General features: G+C 36.3%; 1 protein-coding gene across 8 annotated transcripts in view; it reads left to right on the plus strand.

Annotated features, from left to right (window-relative positions):
* The window catches only part of Ca-alpha1D (Ca[2+]-channel protein alpha[[1]] subunit D), a 438,304-nt gene that overhangs the window by 291,621 nt on the left and 128,404 nt on the right, over positions 1-18,279 (plus strand). For all 8 annotated transcript variants that reach the window (XR_012461446.1, XM_074138318.1, XM_074138321.1 and 5 more), the window contains 2 exons: positions 11,736-11,988; positions 14,647-14,752. Coding sequence is in view for 7 of the 8 variants with exons in the window: in XM_074138321.1 (XP_073994422.1) it covers positions 11,736-11,988; positions 14,647-14,752 (359 nt within the window). In the remaining variant the exon portion in view is untranslated. The remainder of the gene's footprint in view (positions 1-11,735; positions 11,989-14,646; positions 14,753-18,279) is intronic.

Genomic DNA, 18,279 nt, shown 5'->3' on the forward strand with positions numbered 1-18,279 from the left:
CTTACTACTTTCTACAACGAAAAATTTAAAAACCAAGAAATTGAAATGATACATTCATCTTATACGTAATTAGGCCGAATAGTTTAAACGTAATTTTCTTTCTTTTAGACATAAGAGACCATACAAAATATTATTAAGTTTAACTAAGTAATCAATTTTTAAACAAATTTTCGAAACAGTCATTTGGGGCATTAAACTATTCGCTTCGGCGGTACATATACCAAAATTGGATATTGTAAATACATAACAGAACAATAACACTACTGAAACACTGAAATAAAAATACAACATCTTATTAAAATAAAACTGTAAGAAATCATAACAGTTACAATCTTTAGAACTTACGTGGTTATGTGATGGATCTCCTCTTTGGATGATGGATTTCCTCTTTGAATGATGGATCTCCTCTTTGGAAGATGGATTTTCTCTTTGGATGATGGATCTCCTTTTTGGATGATGGATCTCCTCTTTGGATAATGGATTTCCTCTTTGGATAATGGATCTCCTCTTTGGATGACGGATCTCCTCTTTGGATAATGGATCTCCTCTTTGGAAGATGGATTTTCTCTTTGGATGATGGATCTCCTTTTTGGATGATGGATCTCCTCTTTGGATAATGGATCTCCTCTTTGGATAATGAATCTCCTCTTTGGATAATGGATCTCCTCTTTGGATGATGGATTTCCTCTTTAAGTAAAGAGTGTGTTGAACTAATTTTGATTGAAGTCTTAATGCCTAACTCTGTTTTATTGGTTGCAACTAAGCGCCACTGCTTTCTAACTTCGTAACTCCTGGACAAATTTACAAAATTATTTAAAGCTTCATCTATTCCTACTAATACTTAATTCACTTTTTTATTTTAGAGCTTTAGTACTAAATTTAGTACTGATAAGACTTAAATAACTATAACTAGTTATTTATTCCTGCTAGAGTAGCGAGTGTTGATTTAGTAGTCATGAGCGTGGCTTTTTTAAGAGGGAGATCCCCAGTTCGAATCCAGGGTATGGCTACAATTTATTTGCTAGCAAATATTGATACAGTAAAGCAGGGGGGTCTTCAACCTGGGTTTTGCGGAACCCTAGGGTTCCCTGGAACGTTGGACAGGGGTTCCGCAAGTGATCACTATATTTACTCAGCCAAAACGCACTTAAAATGGAAATCATCTATACAAGGAATTTTTCATGTAGGAACGAGGTAGTGGACTGTCTTATTAAAATATTAGATTAATACAATATTTAAGAATAAATTACAATATTAATATAGATTTGATATAAAAAGGCAGTTGATTGTAAAAAATAAATATAAATAAATATTTTATGGATCAAATAAAATCTTGAAATTCGATAAAAGTCACGGGCTTCAAATACACCAATCAAGACGCATTAATAATTATAAACTCTAAAAGTTAATTATTCATAAAATGTATTCTAGAAAATAAAATACCTCACTATACAATTGTCTTATTAAGATGTTTGTATTAAGATTAAGATACAAGAATAATTTTGCGAATTTGAGTGGAAAAAAAGCTTTGATAAACTATTTTATCTGCTACCTAAACATGAGGTTCCTTCAAGAAAGACCTTGAGCTCCAAAAGGGTTCCTAAAAGTGTAAAAGGTTGATGACCCCTGCAGTAAAGTATGTACTTCCACACCCTAATTAGGTAGCTGGACGTTAAGACTCGCCTGAAAAAATAGGCGATTACTTTACTATTACTTTTCACTTAATTCACTTTCAAATATTTTGTACGATTCAAGAGTTAATTAAAAGGAACAAACACTAAATTTATGGATATCTTAAAATATTTAACATGATTTGTGCAGCCCCATATTACCGGCCATATTTTGTGCTAGGCAAACACAATCTAGATAAGTGCACATATAAATAAAAATACAACCACAAACAAAACATGATCACAGAAAAATGAAGAATATTCCTCTTCCTTGGTTGATGTACTCGCTAAGAAGCTTTATTAGACGAAAGTCAGGGACTTGGTCTATAAGACATTTATGCTTTTTACCATATTTTACTTCTTAAGTAAAAACTGTGCTTTTCTAGTCATAGTCATTGTCCTAGTGTGCTAGCATGAATCAGCAGATCGTTGGAACATTTTGTTCTAACAAAAAATTTAAAATAAAATTTTCTGTTATCTATACGCTTTGAAACAGTGTCAACTTCAATTTAATTAAATTCTACGAATTTTCAAAACAGAATTATACGAGGTGTGTAAATTAAGTAATGAGACTGATTTTTTTAAATTTTTTTATTCAAAAAGAATTACAATTCTATATTGTCACCTTCAAAATAACTTCCTTCTGAAGCCACACAGCGCTGTAGACGTTTCTTCCACTCCTCATAGCAGTGCTCGAACTCCGATACTGGAATAGCCTTCAGCTGGTCGGTTACAGCCGTTTGAATGTTTTCCGACTGTCCCAAAATGAGTTCCTCTTGAGGTGATTTTTCAACTTAAGGAAGAGAAAAAAAGTCACAAGGACTCAAGTCAGGCGAATAAGGAGGCTGAGGAGCCAAAGGAATGTTTTTACTGGCCAAAAACTCTGGTTTATTGAAATTGCTGTGTGACAAGGAGCATTATCTGTGATGCAACACCCACTTGTTCTTGATGTTTAGTCTCACACGAATGACCCCTTTTTCGTAGTTCTTCAAGAACCTCTCGGTAAAAGTGTTGATTGACCGTTTGACCTTGAGATAGAAACACTTTGTGGACGATTCCGTGGATATCGAAAAAAGCAAATCAGCATGCATTACGATCTTCCACTTCGCCATCCTTGCAATTTCAATAAACGAGTTTTTGTAGTAGTATGTAGTAGAATGTTTGACGACTTTTACAGGTATTTAGATGCACCCATTCGCTACGAAGACATAATATTCTCCACCAACATCTATGTGCTTAAATCTGTAGCAGAGCTGGCTAAAAAATATGAATGTATTTAAAAAGTTATAACCGATTAGAATGAATGGAAGAAAATGATTAGAGAAGGATTACCTGATTTTAATTTTGGTTAAGCTATAAGGATGGCAGGAATATAGAGTACTGATCCATCCATTAGTTGTAGGAATAAGTACCTAGACGATGCTGGCTGTATGGCGAAAGCCAATGCCAAAAAAAAAAAAAGAAAAAATAATATAAGTTGTTAGTTAGTGTGATACATGTAGTCAATGAAACGCATTTCATTTTTGGTATGCCATTTAGGTACTAGCTTGCGATTCGGCAATAAGCTCTTTAGAACAGCCGTCAGTAGTTGTTTAATTAATTCATTTTTTCAAGGTTCTCTTTATTTAAGATTATTCTAAACTCATTTCGTACTTGTAGATATGTAACCCTTATTAGTGATTAATTGTGATTGGAATCTGAAGGAGTATTAGATAGATTTCCTGGGATTTGATCGGAAGGAGTACACCATTGCAGGCACCTCAGACTAAGATCCGAAAGACTATGATGGTTACTTCACCGAAGATACAAACCCTGAGCCATAGCACGTACAATGTGTTTTTACCCAGTCAACAATGGGCCACTTCTATCTATTCGAATGGGTCGGCCGGCCATATTACAATAATACTGTAGCTATGTTGCACGTTCCTAAGTAATAAACTCCTTCGCCTGCCTGTATCCTTCCACCATTCCAAAGACTTCACTTGGTTGGTGTCATTTTAATAAAGCAAACATTCTATGATAAATGAAAACAACTATATTTTAATATAAAATGAAAATTTGACTGCATAAATTTTAGTCGAAGGTTTACACGTTTTCATATTGCCTTATTCATCAAAATGCTCCTTGCTATATTAGTTTTAATATTTACGTCTTTTAGGCGCCAAGGTACGGTTAAGAGGCGAGACCTGTAAAGCTAATATGTATTATGATTGAGGGTTCGATTCCCCCGGTCCTAGGCCTTGGATTTTATTTAATAGTTAATGAAAGAAATTTATAGTAAAGTATGTTTGCTAGTCGCCTCCGTCCACTGACACCTAATTGGTAGTTGGACGTTAAGCCCCGCCTGAAAAAATAGGCGATTACTTTACTTTTTTAATTATGTATTATATCATTGAGAAGTTTTGTTATAACGAAGTAATATTTTATGAAACTTCTGCCCTTAGCGTCTGCACTGAATTCTCTAGATAGATATATGTATTGTTGGCTGTCATAGAGCTAGATCGATCAGTTGTTGCACATGCATTTACAATACATGCAATTGCAATCTATAATAACTAGAAGCTATCATCTATAACAAAGATGTCAACAATTTCATCCAACTGGGTTGATTCTAGCAAGATGCAGAATATTTGCAGTAAATAATGTTCTTTTGGGTGCACTAGTAATTTCATAACAGGGCTAGATGGTTTTTCTAAACTTAAATTTTAAATCCAAATTAAAAGACGAATTATTGTTTACGTGATTTTAGTATTGTGAACGATTATCATTGTTATGCACTATGTGCAATCAAAGAGATTGGCACGGCTTTCGACAGTTGTTTTCTTTGGGCCAACAAGGACAGCTTGCCTTTGCAATGCCATCTCATTTCCTCAAAGAATCTCCTTTGCCACCGGCGTTGTCAATCCTTTTAGCGCTTGTTATTGATAAAAGTAATCCTTACTGGGTGATTGGGCAGCTCAGATTTGTGTCAAGCAGTTCCACTGTTCGTTACTGTGGGATTTATGGTGTGTACAAGAACGTGCGACGGTACAGAAAGTTTGGAAACCATTATTTAAAGTCTTAAAGTTTGGAAACCATTATTTAAAGTCTAAAAGTTTGGAAACCATTATTTAAAGTCTAAAAGTTTGGAAACCATTATTTAAAGTCTAAAAGTTTGGAAACCATTATTTAAAGTCTAGACTATATAAAGCAACCGAATGTAGCAACTATATTACCAACATCAGTTACATTTTCTAGACCAGAAACTAAACGATAAACTAAGTACGAGCTTTTTTTCAAAAGTTGATTTCCAAAAATTACGTACGATTGCGTAATTACTTCCTCCTTTTGTCAGTGAGAGAAACTAATAAAACCAAAAAATTTTTATGAAAATCAAAAAAACTTTTGTTTGTACCAATATAGTTCTACCAGAGCATGCGTGGAATATATAGTATTCCAACCTCTAAAATTAAATTCCAATACCATAGTAGCTACGTATATAAACTATATATATGTGTATATATAAACTCCCATCCAAGATGGCAATATGTTACATTACGGCCAAAGTGACCCAATTCTTACCATTCAGTTACTCTAAAACATCATATTACATTTCTTAAACATCTTATATTTATTGTGAGCCTTCATAGACAAAGATACGATGTAATTTTTTTTTTTTCCGATAGTGTCGCTAGTCTCGCAAAACTACTTCAGTTATTATTGCTTGATTGTTCTTGTAGATGTTGAATGGCCACGGTACTTACGAGGGTCGTTTGAAAAGTCCGTGCAAAAATAAAAACTACTTAATTTTTTGGGGTAAACCTTTTTTATTTTTCAACATAGTCTCCTTTTAGGCTTATACTCTTCGTCCAACGCTGCTCTAGTTTGTTGATCCCTTCCGAATAATAGGATTTGTCCAAGTCTGAAAAATAGCCATTCGTTTCTGCAATCACCTCCTCGTTTGAATAAAATCTTTTTCCCGCCAGCCATTTCTTCATATTGGGGAACAAATAGTAGTCCGAGGGAGCCAAGTCTGGAGAATAGGGGGGATGTGAAACGAGTTGGAACCCTATTTCCATTAATTTTGCGATCACAACTGCTGAGGTGTGTGCTGGTGCGTTGTCGTGATGAAAAAGGACTTTTTTGTGGGCCAATCGTGGGCATTTTTCTTGTAGCTCGGTTTTCAAACGGTCCAATAACGATGAATAATATGCACCTGTAATAGTTTTACCTTTTTCTAGATAGTCGATGAGAATTATTCCTTGCGAATCCCAAAAGACAGTCGCCATAATCTTTCCGGCCGAAGGAACGGTCTTCGCCTTTTTTGGCGCAGATTCCCCCTTGGTAACCCATTGTTTAGATTGTTCTTTGGTCTCAGAAGTGTAGTGATGTATCCATGTTTCATCCACAGTGACGAAACGACGCTTAAAGTCCTGGATTTTTCTGGAACAGCTGCAAACCGTCCTTGCAACACTTCACACGATTTCGTTTTTGGTCAAGCGTGAGCATTCGCGGCACCCATCTTGCGGAGAGCTTTGTCATGTCCAAATGTTGATGCAAAATATTATGTACCCGTTCATTCGAGATGCCCACAGCACTAGCAATCTCACGCACCTTCACTCTTCTGTCATCCATCACCATATCATGGATTTCATCAATGATTTCTGGAGTAGTAACCTCAACAGGGCGTCCAGAAAGTTCAGCGTCACTTGTGCCCATATGGCCACTCCGAAAATTTTGAAACCACTTATAAACTGTTCTAATCGAAGATGCAGAGTCACCATAATGTTTATCAAGCTTCTCTTTAGTCTCCTGAGGCGTTTTGCCTTTCATAAAGTAGTGTTTAATCAACACACGAAATTCTTTTTCGTCCATTTTTTGAAAATCACTCGACTTCCTCGATTCAAACGAATGCCAAACACAAAGAAATAGACCGATCTGGCTGAAACTTGGTGTGTGTTCTTCCAAGAGATGCTACTAACTAAACATAACCTCGATACGCGCCAGTGGTGCTATCTCTCTGACTTTGCACGGACTTTTCAAACGACCGTCGTATACTTTTTAGAGTCACGCGTAATTATGATGAATAAATAGGTATTGTTTAAGTACCGAGCGAGTATTTTTATCTTAATAAGAAATTGAAGAAGGGGTTAATTAGAAATAATGATAGGAGTGCCTTTAAAACTTTTAATAATTAACTTTTAAGTAGACTACAACTACTAACTTACGATTTATACTAAAAAAAAAACTACGAACAAATAAATAAATAAATAAAGCCTTTATTCCCAAAAATTACAAAAAAATAAATTATAATAATATCATTTTTCCTTCCTTTTGTGTTTTTACCTTATTTTTCATTTTTATTTCTTTTATAAATCCTTATATATACTGAAATTAAATTAAATTCTGATTACATAGAAAAAAAAAATAATAAAAATAAAATAAAATAAATAAATAAAAATAAATAGAGAACAAAAATAGAACCAAATAACAAAAAAAAAAAAAAATAAATAAATTTCTGTTTTCGGAATTAGGCCCATTTTTGGGCAAAGGCCTCTCCCAATTCTCTCCATACCTCTTTGTCTCTAGCCCTGGAACTCCAGTTAGATCCCACGAATTTCTGGATCTCGTCTCTCCATCTTAAGAACTGCCTACCTCTATTCCAATTCTTATCCATTGGACACCATTCAGTTACCCTGTTTGTCCAGGTGTTTCTAGCACGAGATACGTGCCCTGCCCACCTCCACTTGAATTTTTTTGCTGTTTGCACTGCTTGTAAAAAGCCAGCTCTGCTCTGAATCTCGGTGTTCCTTACTTTATCACGAACAAATAACTTGGCAGTAAATAAATATTAGAAATGGCTTCAATGGAAGTAAAAATGAATACTAATTTCCAGATTCTGTTCTTTAGGATGGGGAGGATGGGTAGCCGAGCGGTTATAGGTAAGACCTGCAAAGCTGAGATGTATTGTTGGTTTAGTGGGTTCGATTCCCGGTCTAAAGCTTAGATTTTATTTTTAATGATTAATAAAAGAAATTTAGAGTAAAGTATGTTTACTATTCACCTAATTTGGACATGAAAGCTAGTCTGAAAAAATTAGGCAATTACTTTACTTTACTGCTAGAAATGGCTAGAAGATCGAACATTGAGATTTACTAAGAGTACTGATGCATAATAACTGTTCTTGTTATGATATCAGAGCGGATGTAACGCGTGTCCCTTGTATGATGACAAGTGAGAGGATTATCAGATAGGGGAGGTCTTTTCAGCTGTATTTGTCCTTACACAAGGCTGGTAATTTCAAATTTCATCCAATTCCATCTTATTTCCTGACATTACAAAAAAAAATAAAAAGACTGTTTTTTTGTGTAGAATCGGGGGTGTCAAATATTAATTCTTCTAACAGCCTGCTGAGGAGTAGAAAACACGACACTATCGTTTGCTTTGTAGTTGATATCCTGTTGTGGATTAGATCGTTTCTCGTATTGCCTAATTATTAATAAGATAGCCTCGCCGAATCTGTCTTTTTTCTTTTCTTTTTTACCGAGGTCATATCCCCATGATAAACGTTTTGTATGTAAATAAAGCTGAAGCAGTACATGCTGAACAAAGGCAACTTTCCCTTCGATTTCATAGAATCGATAGATCGAAAAGATTCAGCTGCTGCTCACCGCTTTGTCCAATAGTATCTCAGTGTTACTTTGCCTTATTTATAAAAATTAATCATAATACGTATAATTATTGAATACATTTTCATCTTTTCTTAAGGACTACAACACATAGTATGTTTTAATTATACAGTTGTAAAATTTTAATATCTTCATAATAATTAAACAGATTACGCGTCATATCTTATTAATGATCACTAGTTTTACTTTAATTAAGCGATTAGGTATTTGAAAGTGTCTAGTCTAGACACAGCCACGTTAATCTTAGAGAAAAAAACAAAGAGATTGCTTTAAGAAGGATTTTATGTTAGTGCTATCTAAGTGCGACAGAAGGCTATATGAATCGAATTTCACATTGCGCTATTCTACACATTAATCCAGACCATTGAAATGGATGACTTCAAGTAGGGAGCCCCGTCACGAAGAAGTCATACTTGCAAGATTAAGAATAGGCCATACGATGCTAACCCATGGCTATATCTTTAGAGGTGAGCGGCAACCCATTTGTGGGACCTGCAATATAGTACTGAACCGTCCATCATATATTCATGGAATGTACCTAGGCGGAATTTAATCATGGGTAACAGTGTGAAAGAGATACTGGACGATAATGAAGACAATACAAAGAAAGCTTTGCGATACCCTTAAGATTTAAATTTATATAATCTTAATATGAAACTAGGCTGGTCTTGTTTCTGAGCCGTCTTTGTAAATAGTTATGGTTTGTTTAGTGATTAGGTAGCAGACAGGATGAGTGATTGTGATGTTAATGAAGTGGGGGTGTCAATCCCGGAGCAGAGGTTGGCGTACTTCCGGTATCCTGCCGGCCACTGTATCCTGGAGGATGTATCGGGGTTGGCATCCCGACATAAGGGTGAATGGTTGTATGAATGTGGTGTAAATAATTATGGAAGTTTGAAATAAGTATTTATCCTAGATTAGGTTATTAATGTGATGCAAGCAATATCAAGTATTCCATCACAAATCGCGATTAGTACACGAGATAGAAGCTTGGTGCAGAACATGGAGGATTAAACTTAACACTACTAAATATATACAGGTGACATTCACATTACGAAGACAGACCTGCGCTCCACTAACTATTAACAATACTGACTTACCGACTTCCACACAGGTTCGTTATCTAGGGCTCTACCTAGACAGCCGTCTAACCTGGGAACCCTCACACAAGACTTAAAAGACAAGAACTGAACAGACGTTACGGACTACTAAGGATACTCCTTAGACCAAAATCCTCCATGAACGTACAAAACAAACTTACACTTTACAAAACACTATTACGACCAATATGGACATATGGAGCAGAATTGTGAGGCTCCGCCAAACCATCCAACATCCAACCTATCCAATCTTTCCAGTCTAAAGTCCTCCGCCGAATCGTTAACGCACCATTCTATGTCCTCCAACCGCACCCTCCATCATGATCTCAATATTCCGTATGTAAATGAAGTTAATCCACACCCGATTCCTGAAATTTCCACAGCAAACTCTCTCTGATCACCCAAATCACTATCCACATCGTCCCTTCCTGACAATCCTCCACGTCGTCTAAAGCGGCGTTGGCCACGTGACCCCACATTGCCTCCTAAACCCCAATAAGTTCCTAGAGAGTTCCAGTGCTGGCTGGTTTCTCTTATCCCGTCATCCTGGTTGTGGCACTGAGCCAGCTCTGTGGCACAATCAATTGTTTATCTGTAAATACACATTTGCTAGATGTATATTTTGTACGGTTGCAAATAAATAAATAAAAAGTACACGAGAAAATGTATTTTAGCTACATTTAATGTGTGTGATTGTATTTATTTGGATGAATGTAGTTATATGCATGAGTGTTTTTTAGTAGAGTGATTGCTTTAGTTTGGAATGAACTAGTGTAGTGTCATTCAGCAACATTGTCAGGTGCGAAGGACCTTAGATGTTGAGCACCTTTAAAAAGAACACAAACATATACATTAATAAATGCGTCAAATAATCTTTTCGTATCTTAATGTGGTAATTTCATAATTGCGAAAGAATGGCTCTGGCCATTACAAAAAAAAGAGTTTTTAGAAAAACAATGTAATTAATAAGATGTCTTGTGGTTTTACAGATCACGGAAAATAGATTACTGTTACACCAGTACAAGTATTTGGGGGTAACATTTACTTCACAATTATCGCTACAACCCCACTTCCAGAATAAAGTAGCCTCTTCTAAACTGGCTTTGAACGTTGTGTGGAAAAGATTGATCAGTGACTCTCTAGTAAATTTAAGCTCAAAGCTACAGGTTTTTTAATGCTGTCTCGCGATCCATTCTTTGTTATGGCGCACAGGTATGGGGTACAGACGAATTTGAGAGCGTTGAAAGGGTTCTTTGGTTCTTTGTTAGGTAGTTGTTCCAGCTTCCTAATTATACTCCTTTCGTAGATTTTACACTTGGAGACGGGACTAAATCCTCTTTTTGTACATACCTTTGAACTTCATGCCCGGTACATAGGAAAAGTTTTGAGTATGGATCTTCATAGATATCCTCGGATAGTTGCTGAGGAAATTATAAAAGAAGGTATCTCCTGGGTTGGTAGATGCGAGGGATTTGGCTGGTAAATATGGGGTGTCTATCAATTTTAGCACAACTGATGGCGCCACCCTCTGTTCTCAGATTGGAAGCTTGGCAGACCAAGTGAGGGTGAACGCAAAAAATAAATTTAAAGAAAGAGCAAGGTCTACTCATAGGTATACAATTTATAAATTGTTAGATCATGACGTGGAGATGTGCTAATTTACTCAGTGAGGGGTTAGACACTCTCAATGGTTTATCTTTTGTTCGTGGGCTCTAAAACTGAGAGGATAACTGATGAAACTTAATTATAAGCCTTATGACCTTCAACAGCCTGGAGTTGAATGCCCTCTATGTAATCTTGAGGAGAAGGAGGATACTTTCCACTTTGTTGCTCTACCTGCCCCTGCCGTGTCGCCTATTCGATTGGCAGTTCTCTCTAGAAAGATTATCGTGATGAATGGTATAAATTGGCCTCAAGTTCATCCATTACGCAACTCATTCATGGAAGTTTAGAGGAAAATTCCTCAATGAACCTGTTTCTTGATTTTGTAGTCATCTGAGAGAAGCTTCTGTACGTTCATGAAAGTGAATGAACTTTTGAAAATTCATGTATTTTCTCTCTTTTCCTGTTTTTCTTAGTCAAATCTGCATTTAAAATGTTTCTACTTACGTAAAATTATTAATTTCAACTTTTTTTTCTTAATTGTGTTAATATATGTTTCAAACTCCGGCAGACGGTAGAAACCATGCCGTTTAAAGTTTTTATTTGTCCTGTTTCAAAAATATTGTACCTTGTATTTTGTTTTTTTCATTTAAATAAACTTTATTACTACTAATAAGATGTCTTTATTGTTTCAGTGTCATACTGTGATGAGTTGAGAGGGGGTCCGGAAAGTGGATGGGACACAGCTCTAAACTCGAGGATGAGCGCCCCCAACATCAACAACATCAACAACAATAACAACAACAATAACAATGTGAACAAGCAGACTCCGAAGAGGCCGGTCAGACGTGGTGGCAAGCCACCACCTGATCGGCCACAGCGGGCACTCTTCTGTCTCACCCTCAAGAATCCTCTTCGTAAACTCTGCATCGACATAGTCGAGTGGAAGTATCCTTTAACCAAGCAAAGAACATACAGTTGGTTGTTATATAGCCAAAATGAACGCAAATTCTATATGATCTATTTTAAGAATTTAGCAGGAGTATGCAAATCCGATTCACTCTCTACAGGTGCTAGCTGAATGTTGAAGGTGTGTTAGGCTGGTATAACGAGGGCGCCAAGAGTTCTTAAGAAGTGGCAGAAGTTTGGCAATGCTTTAAATAAAATAAAGTAATGCCTATTTTTTCAGGCAGGCTATACGCCCAACTACCAAATTAGGTGTCGTAAACGGAGGCGACTAGCAAACATACTTTACTGTAAATTTCTTTTATTAACCATTAAATAAAATCCAAGGCCTGTGACCAGGAATCGAACCCAGTACCACAATACATATTAGCTTTACAGGTCTCGCCTCTAAAACCGCTCGGCTACCGTGGCGCCTAATGCTTTTTACACTGCATTGCTAATTGCTCGAACTTTCAATTTTATTGCTTTCTTCGTTGCGCTCATTGATTTGCAGCAATTCTAAACTCTGGGATTATTGACAATACCACTTTTTTTAACAACTGAATAGCTAGCTAGAAATTTCTAAGTTAGAGAGATAATAGAAGAGATGTATGTGAATAAGATGATTAATATTAATAAACCGTTTTGAAGGCATCAATATTAAGCCATAATGGAATCAGAAATTAGAACTAACCACTAAATTGCTGGATTTATAGCGAGTAGGAGGCGGATTGCTTAAATCCCGGAAAATAATAGGATTATAATAATAAAGCCCTTTATTTTTAGAAAAAGCAATAACCACAAAATAAATTTCATTCTTAAAACATGACAAATAAAAGACAAATACACTGCATCCAAAAGACCATCCGCGAGATTGAAGCCGACAATAATATAGTTAATTATCTCCAAAATTGCTTTTAACTTTGATTATAATTTAAAATCACAAAAATATTATAGAATATATTGTATTGTACCATTATTTATTAGAATTTGATTGAATTAGATAATTATGACAGAAGTTCCAAGCGTATTTACAAAAATTTATAATTGGCTTCCATTTAAGATAACCATTTAGATATGTTATTAGCTGCTCTTTTGTGAGACTCTCCTTTTTCGAAAAAGCGAATGCGAAACTCTTTAAAACTCTGCATTGTCAATGCTCGAACTTAGTCAGTTATTGCCAATATGGAGTCATATTGATTCCATAATTTATTTTTATCTTTTTTTTTTACATTGATTTCAATTTTAATAATAAAATTTGCAACAAAGGATGAGAAAGAATAGGAATTAAGGACGAAAAAAACAAATTTTGTCCACAAATCGGCTTTAAAACATTTCACGCAGAAGGAATTAACTTCAACTTAGGATCGCAGTAATTTCAGTATTTTCTAGAACCCTGACTAGACTGCCTTCTGATCAGGGACTTTTTCATTTTTTTTAATTACATTTACTATTTTTTCAATTACTGTGCGCTGTTCGACACAGATCGAAAATTACCCAATTCGCTGCAAGTTTTTGCTGCAATTCGGACAGAAAATCAATTCTAGAAAGAGGCTTTTTTTTTGGTGCCTTGATACTTTCTATGAAAATTGTGTAAATTTAGGCAATAATCTGGGTGTCAAGATAATAACAGAAAATCTACTTGTATTACCAATCAGGAGTCGAAATGACTCCGATATATTTACGTGTAATGCCAATCTGGAGTCTAAAATGACTCTTATGATTCAAGTAAACTAATCTGCAAAAAGAAACGTAAGAATTCCACGGTCTTCAGTCTTCAGCTCGTGACTATCGAATGGTGAGAGAGTGGGGATAACATATCTAAGAGCATTTTGGGATAGCTATGAGATGTGGGGGAAACAGAGACCATTCCTATTTTTTTTTGGAGTCAAATTGACTCCGGATTGGCAATGCTATGAGTAATGTTTCTTGATGATATAAGGTGGTACATCCGTGTATATACGATACTTTAGAGAGATGTTTTAAGTCACAATTCCCTATAATAACGGTTACTCGGTTAATTTCAAATAAAATCCAATCAAACGTAGTAAAATGACGCTTAATGACGCATTCACTTAATTATGTAAAAAAAGGGAAAAACTACAATTGAACGTGCCAATTCAGTTCCTCAAAGCCAGTAGTTTTATCGCGCATTGATTTAGATGGTACTTGCGTACAAAAGGTTTATTTTGCGATTTCATTTGAGGTCAGGGAACTGTACCTCTCCAGAAGGCGACTATACTTTTGTAAAAGCTAATTTTTAAATGGTTTCTCGGGCACTTTTGCACGAAACGCTGTATAAAGGTTTGGAGCCTAAGGTTAACCGCCAGGTCGCCTCGTTGTATCTATGAGATACAACTCTTTGTATCCCAACGTCCAGCCTTGTATCTATCATCTGACCCAAGATATGTACCTTTTGCTGCTCATGTTATTTCTATCATCGCCTTTCTGACATGCTGGTGAATCACGATGGGTACATTCTTTTTTGGTGAGGTCCACAGTCTTAGAATAGAACCAAGTGTGTCCATCAAGAATTGCATAATCTTGCGGAGCTTCAGTTGCACATTCACGGGCAGCTAATAATTATAATAATACATTTACTGTAAAAAAAACAACGCCACATTGTTTACTGCAGTTTATTCCTTATCAACAATTGTCAAGACCTTTTGAGTACCTGATTCTCCTAACAATATTTGCCAATTGCGTGGCGCTAGCCGTGTACACCCCTTACCCCAATGCGGATTCCAACAGTACCAACGCTTATTTGGTAAGTATATTTACATTATATTCCTCTATTTTGAGATATCAATTACCAAAGTAAAAGAATTTTGTCCGCCGAATGTACAGGTCGCTTACTTAGCGAATATCTAAAATTTCACTTAACCCTTGAGCCGTCACCTTATGTGAAGCGCCATAAGCCGTCACCTCGAGTCATATTGACCCAGCATTAAAAACTATTAAATAAAAAGGAAAACTAACTAATATCCTGTTATAGGGAATAGAAATCGAAGACAAAACATTTATTTATACTTTAATAAAACAGAAATACAAATTTAAAAAAAAAATCAATAACATAAAGATGTAATTTCTAAATGAGGTGCTGCTTAGCATGTAATGAAAAACAGAGAAAATATTTACAGTTCACAATTAAAATTAAAACAGTTAATTAATTACAATTATTTCTACAGTTAGTGCAAATAGTTACTGAGTGTATCTTACATATGTAATTTTTACAGTTACTGCAAAAAGTAGGATATTTATTGTCTCTTGTACTAGGGCATATGTGGCATCTTCTTCGTTTTTTAGGGTTAGGAATGTCTTCTCCATTTGTTGCAATCGGAAGAATTGTTGCGCCTTCTTCTTGCAGATACATATTGGTACTCACCTTCAAATTCCGTGGGATCACGGTGCTCAGCGACCTTCTGATAATGATGTTTCGCAATAATTGATGCCCCAAACTTTTGACGAAGGAGCGTCGGCCCATTTTGAAATTTATATTTTTACGTTGAGCATTATTTTTATATGTGATATACGCATTAAATCCTACCCCCACTCCCACTGGGGTCGCTCCCTTAGCTTTTACACAGTGGTGGACCGCGATAGACTTCGGTCACTAAACTCCCAGAACAATCTCCACGGACAATAGCTACATCCCCCTCGGCGGCAAGGCCACTTTGAACTCGAACCTTACTTCTCCGGCTCAGGTAAATCTGGCCTTTTGTTTATACAGTGGTGGACCGCGATAGTCTTCGATCCCTAAACTCCCAGAACAATCTCCACGGACAATAGCTACATCCCCCTCGGCGGCAAGGCCACTTTGAACTCGAACCTTACTTCTCCGGCTCAGGTAAATCTGGCCTTTTGTTTATACAGTGGTGGTCCGCGATGGACTTCGGTCGCTCAACTCCCAGAACAATCTCCACGGACAATAGCTACATCCCCCTCGGCGGCAAGGCCACTTTGAACTCGAACCTTACTTCTCCGGCTCAGGTAAATCTGGCCTTTTGTTTACACAGTGGTGGAACGCGATAGACTTTTGGTCACTCAACTCCCAGAACAATCTCCACGGACAATAGCTACATCCCCCTCGGCGGCCACTTTGAACTAGAACCTTACTTCTCCGGCTCAGGTGAATCTGGCCTTTTGTTTATACAGTGGTGGACCGCGATGGACTTCGGTCGCTCAACTCCCAGAACAATCTCCACGGACAATAGCTACATCCCCCTCGGCGAAGGCCACTTTGATACTCGTACAATATTATTATTAGCAATAACAATAAAAAAAATCCTTTTATTGAATAAAATTAAAGAATTACTTGCTTCGGAAACAGTTTTATTGGAGGAGAAAAATGTTACTCAAGGAATCACCTTGGGTCAAAACACTAAGAAATGAATGACACGAACCGTCACCTCGGGTCAAAATTGCTGGTTCGCGCCTGTACAGCAGGCGGCGGGAAAAATTCCTATGCCATCTCAATCAAAGTACGTCAAAAAGGGATAAATAAAAAAATTTCGCGAGCCCAGCCCTTATAGATTTTAAAATAGAAGACTTGAAAGTATGAGCTGGGTCAATATGACCCGACGTGACGGCTGAAGGGTTAAATGTTCTGGCTGCATTTAAATTCATCGAATATTGAGAAAATTCAATAACAAGATTTAATAGGCCGAGGTAACTGGTTGAAATGGACGCAAGAATTTTGAAAGAATGTAAAGACGGATGTCAACATTGCCGTTTCTTTTATCTCAACTACGTATAAGCGCTTCTCTGACATCTTTCTTTGACGTCTTCTCAAGATTTGACTGTATTTGGTGCGTCAATATTGATTGTATAGACGTGGCACTGGATTCATATCAGCACACAGAATGTCTGTGTCTATAAGTGACGACAGTATGATCGATAAAGAGACAATATCCTATCCCAATATATCCGGTAAAGGTAGTCTTTTTTTTTCATCGTCTGGGTCATTCATAAATTAGGGCTCAATGTCCATGTCAGTTCTCTCAGAACTATCCTCTACCGATTACACTGTCTCCGAAGCAGGGTAAGCCAGAGTCCTACATCTGGTATCTGCTTTTCCCCTTCATTAAAACCTAGTCCTCTTCCAGAGTTCCTGAAAGAGAATATTTGCAACAGCAATAACTCGGCTAATAATTTCGACAGAATACTAAATTTTCGTATGCAATACTGATAACATGGTACGCGTATGGTTGAACATTCAGGTGCATTGAGCTTGGACTTTCGCTTGCAAAGTGCCTTGCACTGGGTTCCAAATAGTCTGAGCAGATAAACAATACAGCTTTAATGACACTTTCATCAATCAAGATCGTTTAAAAAGTCCGTGCAAATATAAAAACTACTTAATTTTTTGGGGTAAACCTTTTTTATTTTTCAACATAGTCTCCTTTTAGGCTTATACACTTCGTCCAACGCTGCTCTAGTTTGTAATTGGTAAAGCGCAATCGGGTGTCTTGTAAGAATGGGTTGAAACGAGCAAGCCCTGTGAGAGGAGCGATGTGCCACTTTGCCTTGAGGTGGCTAGACGAGGTATAAAAGTATTTGAAGAACCTGGTTGAAAGATTCTTGAGTATTTTCCAAAAACCGAAAACACAAATGACAATTGGATTTCAAACCCCTTCTAAAAAGAAAATTTAGAAAAAGCTACATCATTATCAATAAAAGATGAAGTAAATTTAATAGAATTATCATGTGACAGAACTTAAATGATAACTATGTAAAGATCTGCTTAAAGAGACTGATTGTAATGAGTAAGCTCTATCCAAGCAACATTAAATTTAATTGGTACTTACAGAGGTAGTTGAATGCTTAAAAGAAATCAATTTAGAAGATTTGGGCACAAATATAGTAATCCTAAAGAAGAACTTTGTAAATTAATTAATAATCTTGATGAGAAAAACATGTACGCCATTTTTAATTATTAAAAAGAAGTTTTAAAACTAAGATCTTACACTTTACAATGAACATGAACTTGAACTCCTTTGTAACATATACATTGTATCTCTATACAAATAAAGATAATAAGTAAAATAACACACTCGGAATAAGAAATTTCACGAAATACAATCATTTTTACGAAGTGGTACAAATCAGCATAATTTACTACCAAGTGGTACGCGAGTCGAAAAACATTGGGAAACGCTGCCTTACATAGTTCGTAGTGATAGTTAAAAAAGAAGAAGGCTTTTTAATTGATTTAAAGTGGTTAGCCTCTGCGGTCTTATCAGTGCAATACCGGAACAGCGTTTTCTTGGTAAAGATAACACTGTCTAACCAGTA

The sequence above is a fragment of the Rhodnius prolixus genome, unplaced genomic scaffold, assembly GCF_049639745.1.
Source record: "Rhodnius prolixus isolate KJV_2025 unplaced genomic scaffold, Rpr scaffold_11, whole genome shotgun sequence".
NCBI lineage: Eukaryota > Metazoa > Arthropoda > Insecta > Hemiptera > Reduviidae > Rhodnius > Rhodnius prolixus.